Source organism: Carlito syrichta, unplaced genomic scaffold, assembly GCF_000164805.1.
Source record: "Carlito syrichta isolate Samal-C Ts95f unplaced genomic scaffold, Tarsius_syrichta-2.0.1 Scaffold313438, whole genome shotgun sequence".
Classification (NCBI taxonomy): Eukaryota; Metazoa; Chordata; class Mammalia; order Primates; family Tarsiidae; genus Carlito; species Carlito syrichta.
In genome coordinates, this window is record NW_007257534.1 from 260,503 (window position 1) to 267,285 (window position 6,783).

At 55.2% G+C, this 6,783-nt stretch overlaps 1 protein-coding gene across 1 annotated transcript in view; it reads left to right on the top strand.

Moving 5' to 3' along the window:
- Positions 1-4,325: 4,325 nt before the first annotated feature.
- The window catches only part of SPTB (spectrin beta, erythrocytic), an 82,324-nt gene continuing 79,866 nt past the window's right edge, over positions 4,326-6,783 (top strand). Inside the window, exon 1 of the mRNA XM_008070466.1 lies at positions 4,326-4,532. Within this exon, the coding sequence (XP_008068657.1) occupies positions 4,385-4,532 (148 nt within the window). The 5' untranslated portion in view covers positions 4,326-4,384. The remainder of the gene's footprint in view (positions 4,533-6,783) is intronic.

Sequence of the window (6,783 nt, forward strand, 5' to 3'; positions counted from 1 at the left end):
AACAAACAAATAAATTCTGTTTGAGGAAGACAGTGTCCAGGCTCCCGCAACAGCTCAGCCCTTGGCCCTGCTGAGGAAGAGAGGCATCATCCTATATACCGCAGCTTCCCACACCTGAAGCAGATCTTTGTGCTCCATTGCTTCACCCCTTTGTGTGGCCCAGGGAAGAGGAGAGGTTGCTGTTGACTTTGCTGGGGGGCTAGGGGGCTGAGGAGGGAGAAAGGAGAAGACCTTCCTCTTCTGGCAGCTGTGGGGAGGGCTGCCATGGGTCCTGGCGGGCAGGCAAAGGAGCTGCTACCTCGCCTCTGGGTTCCCCGCCACTCCAGGGATTAGCTGGGCACCGCACACGAAGCAGAAGTTTCGAGGCCCGAGCCCTGATCTCAGAGGCAGACGGGCCCCTCCTGGATACACAGGAAGGGAGGAGCCCTGGGTTGCATCAGCAATGTTGTGGGATGTGTTCACCAAGTGAGCATTCCTCCTGTGGGTGAGCGTGCCCCATGATCCCATGAGATTTTTGGTCCTGAGTCGTGGGCACGCATGTCTTCTAGGGACTCATCCTACTCAAAATAGAACCCGGGGTCGGGGGTGCCGGAAGCTTCCGGGCAGTGGTGACCCTGGATTGTGCCTTGGGAGCTGTCAGACAGGCAGGTAGATGGAGGGGGCAGGTGGACTTCCTTGGACCTGGACTCACACAGGCCAGGGAAGACCCACTTACATTTTGACAGGGGTTTGATGGATTCACAGGAGGGCTTGTTAGGGACTCAAGGGTGAATTGGGGAATAAGTGGTTGAGGAACTGCTTACGCCTTTTCCCCCGGGTTTGCTGACAGACTTGAAGTGCAGTTTAAGGCCTGATTTCAGCCATGGACTTGTGGCCCTCCATGACTCACGGAGGGCCCTCTAGATGCACAGATGACTTACATCTTTGAAAATGTGACCAGATCACCTCATTTCCAGGTTCCCCTCAGGTATCAACTTAATATCATTTCCGTGACTCCCCCTGTGGTGAGGTGTCCCCGCTATGAGCCCTTGATATTTGCTGTTCTTTTTAGTCACGGTGGTTTCTTCATAGCAAGGCCTTTGAAGGGCCTTGGTAACCATGTTGAAATAGATACAGTGACACTGAGAAAGCACTGGGTGAAATTGGGTTTGGAGCAGCATCTTTTTTTCCCCCTCTGGAATAACAATCTGTAGCTTTCCTGTTTCGTCGCTTATTTCCTTTCTGCCTCTCACACCTGCTTCTCTGAGTGTGTCCTTGCCTGGGCACACTGGCTGGTCCCACATCCCCGGACTCTGATGGAATGCCATCAGGGAGGGGTCTGAGGTGGGCATGTTGGGGGAAGGGGCAGAAGGAAGGACACATTCGTTTCTGAATCTTCTATCCTTGGTGTTCGACTTCAGGGACCTGACCCTGCCCCAAACAAAAACAAACAAACAAAACGCTAGAGCTGTGTATTTGGACACGCATAGATGTCTTCTCCATTCCTGGCAGAGCCCGCCTGCTGGCTGCTGCCTCCTCTGAGCCGTGGCCGCAAGAGGGATGGCGTTTTTAAGCAGGATGAATTGCTGTCGAGCCGCTGCGCTCCTGCACCCCGGGCCATCAATCTTGTCTCGAGCGCTGGGCCCACTGCTTGACCTGCTCAGGCTCATCTTTCTGGGGCAGACTTATTTACGGAGCCACGGCAAAGGTAATCCACTCCCCAGCCCACAGCCCAGGTCTCTCTCGGCGACTCTTAAAAATAGCCGAAGAGCTGAGGGTCTGGTTACCTCCTGTGCTCAGGGTCTGGTCTCACCTCACCTCCTGGGCTGGCAGCTCAGCCCTGCTCAGGGGCTTCTGGGCAGGCCTGTGGCCCTGCAGGAAGTGATTGGTCTGTCAGCTCCTCTCTGCCTCAGAGATGTGAGCCGGTGGCAGTTTCCCTTCAGGGAGGTGGGGAGAGGGGTACATAGTGAGGGGTCCTCCCCAGCTGTCTTTGCCCACCTGGGTGAGTGAAATCTCAGCCCTGGAAGCAGCATGTCCATTTGTGGCAGAGGACAGGCTGTTCCAAGGGAACAGGGGTGGTCTTGGGCACAGGCCTGGCATCAGAGGACATACTGTGTTCGGGGTGATGCCTGGCTTCCCCTCCTTCCATGTCCCCTTCTCCCTGGAGGCCCTCTGTCCCACGTGCCAAGTTCTTTCCCCACCTGCTTTCCTGAAATCCGTCCCTTTGAAGGGGACGACTGGCAACAGTAACTTCCTAGGTGACCTTGGGAGGCCTCATCCTCACTCAGCCTTGGTTTTCTCCCTCGTGCCATTAGGGTGGGTAATTCTGGCTCCTGTCTTCCCTCAAAGGGATATGGTGGGATTGATTCATCAGACTGGGAAAAAAAAAGTCTGGGGTAAGTCTGTGTCTGAAAAATCAGATTGTGGCATGGCTGCCATGCGTGGGCTGGCGAGCGGGCTTCATTTCTTCCACAAGCGTATGCCTGCTTGGACACGTGGGTGTGTGTGTGTGCTGGGTGTGTATGCTGGTGTGTGTCTTCGTGTTGGGTGTGAGCCCAAGTGTTTATGTTGCGCACGTGTGCATGTTCACAGAGGCAGAGGGATGATCCCCCTCTCAGTTCCCTGGCTGTTGACACCTGTCATTTGTCAACCTCACAGCCTCCCCCACCCCCTTTTCTCCTCTTGGATGTGAAGGTGCTGCCCCTCCCCCCGCTCTCTCTTACAGACTTGGTCTTGGAGTCCCTTGAGCTCACCAGAGAGAGAACACTAAACGGCAGGTGTAGATGAGGAGAGCGGGTCATTTTCCAAAGGCCCAGGGCATTGAAGGCGGAGCCTGACCTCCTCCTCACTTCTCTCCCCAACCCCACTCTCACCCCCCAGTTACTTCTTAAGATTCCTACCAGGCTTGGTGGCTCAGCCAGTAATCCCAGCACTTTGGGAGGCCGAGGCGAGTGGATTGCCTGAGCCCGTGGGTTCAAGACCAGTCCAGGTAACTTGGCAAGACCTCGTCTCCACAATAAATAAAAAACTCACCAGGTGTGGTAGCGCGCACCTGTAGTTCCAGCTACTTGGAAGGCTGAGGTGGAAGGATCGCAGGGGCCCAACAGGTCGACGCTGGGGTGGCCATGAATGTGCCACAGCACTCCAGCCTAGGCGATGGAGTGAGACTCTGACTCAAAAAAAAAGAAAAAGGCTCCTAAAGCCTGCCATGTTCTCTCTCACTTTCAAAGCTCTGCACCTGTTCTTTGCTCCCTTTTTAAAGGACTCTTGTCCCTTTTCCACCTGTCCCTTTGTGATATCTCCAAGCTTCCCTTAGGAATCAGCTTAAATCCCCCTTCCCACCCCAGCCCAGAGTCCCCACCTCACCCAGTTGGAGCACACCTCATACCTTCTTGTAGTTGCTTGTGTAATCGTGAGTCCCCTGCCAGAGTCCATGCTCTCTTAGAACACAGCCTTCCTGTCTAACTCAGATATGCTGCGCATATCCATATTTGAAGTGATCGTGAATGAATGAATGAATGAATGAGCAAAAATGTTAGATGATGGGCAAGTGAGGATCCTAGAACTCCTGATGGGCACATTCATCGCTTGGATTCCTGATGCCCACTCCGTGGGGGTGCCTTTAGCACCACCCTTGTCACTGTCATGCTTACAGGGACCTATGGCTCCTCTGGGCTGCCTGGTCTGTCCGGAGATTCAACAGGGGACCATGTCCCAGCCCATGGTCATGCTTCAAAGAAGGTGAAAGCTTTCTGAATCCTGGCTGCTGGGAGGAACTCAGAGGCAACCTTGGTGGGGTGCAAACTCCCCCCATGACACCTGCCCCGACAGGGGGCATCAGTTGCGGCTTAACTCTCTTGCCATCTCCCCCCCCAAGGTTCACATTCTGTCGGGCTCAGCCCACCTCCAGCTAAACCCTAGTCCTGACCTGTCCCGCCTCCCCAGGCAGGTCGGGTTCTGGCCCCAGTCCACAGGGTGGGGACTGCTGGCCCCAGAGGTCCCCCCAGTCCTGGCCCGGGAGAGCCGCCCTCGGCGGCCGGTCTGGAGGAAGCAGCTGCCGTGACTGACGTCTCCACCTGCTGGCCGTGCTGACCCTGCTGCATGCAGCTCTCCGTCCCCGCCACCGCCGCTGCTGTGGCCGCCGCTGCTGTGGTCGCCGCTGCTGCTGCTGCAATATTTTGTGACAAACGACCCAGGGACCCCGAGTGGGGCGCATGTCTGGGTGGATGACACGGAGAGTCACCCCCCTGAGGATCCACCCCTGTCGTCGGATGCTCCGAATAAGTTTCCCCTGAGAACAAGCCCGAGGGGGCGGGGGAGCCAACCCTCTGACTGTGTTGCCATCCCCCAGGGCCCACTCCATGAAGACTGAGGCAGGCGTCACTGCTGAGGAGAGCCTGCTGACATGACATCCGCCACAGAGTTTGAAAACGTGGGCAACCAGCCACCCTACAGCCGGATCAATGCCCGCTGGGATGCCCCAGACGATGAGCTGGACAATGACAACAGCTCAGCCAGGCTCTTCGAGAGGTCCCGGATCAAGGCCTTGGCAGGTACCGTTTGGGGCCACAGGGGTTGGAGGGCACTCTCGCCATCCCGAGGTTCACACCCCCCTACGGTGGACAGTGGACTTGCATGTGTGTTGGGGCGGGCCCTGGAGTGGCAGCAATGGAGACATGTGGCCGGGGTCGGGGAGGCCAGGCCTCTTGGGAAATAACTCAGGCAGCCTCTGCCCCAAGTGCCTCCGGGAGGCAGGAGGTGCAGGAGCTGGTGCCCGGCAGGCCCTATCCTCAGCGTCCTTCCTGAGTGGCCGGCGGCCAAGTCAGACGTAGGAGAAAGTCTGGGCAGAGGAGTGTCTGGGGCTGAACAGCTGGGCGCAGGCGTGTGGGGCCTCACTGCTCACCCTGATTTCCTGCCTGGCCTGGAGAGAGGTATCATCCTCCTCCTCTTCTGTGGTCCCAAAAGGAAATCATCACTGGATAGGAGACAGAGATCTGGTAACATCCTCTCCGCACTGCCTGGGGAAGGATTTTCTCGATGAAACCTCTTATCCTTAAACTGGAATTAGATTTTTACTTAGCAGGTTCATAACAGATCTCTCTCTCTCTCTCTCTCTCTGTGTGTGTGTGTGTGTGTGTGTGTATGTGTGCGCGCGCACACATGTGACAGAGAGAGAATATCTTAAATCTCTAGTAGAAATGGCTTCTCCTCCCCCTGCTGGCTGAGAGCTGATTCTTGGAATTTTTTTGCCCAACCCCCGCTCCCATTGCCTCCCTGAACTTGACCCAGGGTAACTTGATTTGAACCCTATGTGCTTGACTCATAAAGTTTGAGTTATATGGGGTAGTGTGTGTATGGGGATGGGGTGGACTTCTTCACCGCATCCACTAGATCTCACATTGGACCTGTTTCCCCGCTCCTTGACTGCCCCCCTCCCGCCTTGTAAGAGGAGTGCAGCTTTCCCATCAACACTTTCTAGAGGGACTCTCCCACCTGCCCCATCCCTTGTGGCCCTCTTTGAAGTTCATGGCTATCCTCTTCCTCTCCCTCCCTCCCCCCCTCCCTCCACAGGCTCCCAGATGCCATAGATCCCTGCTGACCTTGAGGAATGGGACTGCATTGACCTTTCACCTTGGGAGTGTCTGGCATCCCATCCCGTACAAGGAATGCTTGGTGTCTCATCTCCCTAGTCAAGATGGGGACTCACTGGGGTCTCAGCCGTCACACCTAGTGTTTCTGCTCCTTATAGGAAGCTCCATTTCTTCTTCCTTTGTCTCCTCACTTTCCCTGACCCTACACAATTCTGCCTTGGTTTTCCTTGGTGACAGGTTATAGCAGTGGACCCTTGCGTCTATGTATGTCATTTTTACCTCCTTATGTAACCACTTGGAACCCTTGGCTTTGTCAGTGTGGCTTTCCCTTCTTTATATCTCTGTGCTGGCTGAGTCTGGCTATAGTGACTGGTGACACAGGTGGAGGGAGGGGGTACCATGTCCTGCAAGGTTTGTGAAAGGATGGTAGGAGGAGTGGGGCTGTCCTTTGAACAGAGATCTTTTGATCCGTTTTCTCAGATACCCTCTTTCTTAAGAAACAAAGGTAAATTCCATTAGGATAATTATTTATTGTGCTCCCACTATGTTTAAAACTAAACCCCTGGTCAGACATGAGAGGGGAAAGGGAAACCACAGACTTGAGTTCAATATAGTCTCTGTCTCCCGGGAGTTCATAATCTATTAGGGAAGAATGAACTGTGTTCACAATTAATTAGCCTGAGTAGAATTAGAGAAGAACTGTAGGAAAGGCGCATAAATTAAATAGCAACAAGAGAGCCAAGGAGGAGATGCTGGGGGAATCAAGGAGCAGTTCATGGAAGAGGTATGCTTGGGTGAGGAGTTGGCCGGTGCGTGTGATGCTGGCAGGCAGGTGGCCCAGGGCTCCCCCGTCCGCAGGTGGCCGTATCTGAGGAGAGGGATTCAACAGGTAAGCCCCAGGGACCAGCCCTCCTCTGTGTTAGTGGCCAGTCCTGGGCTGATCAGGGGAGAGTGTTTGCCAGTCCTGGCTATGCCTTGCTGAGCCTGTTCCTCCCCAGGGACACGCATCTGACCTGCCATGGCTTCTGAGTGCCCCAGGGAGAGGGGAGGCCTGGGGGTGCAGAATTGTATACCTCACCCTCCTGATTCAGAACATCCGGCTGACTAGTCAACATATCAGTCAACTTCTCCCGGCCACCACAGCCTCGACCTCCTGGGCTCCGGCAATCCTTCTGCCTCAGCCTTCCAAGTAGCTGGAATTACAGGCATGCGC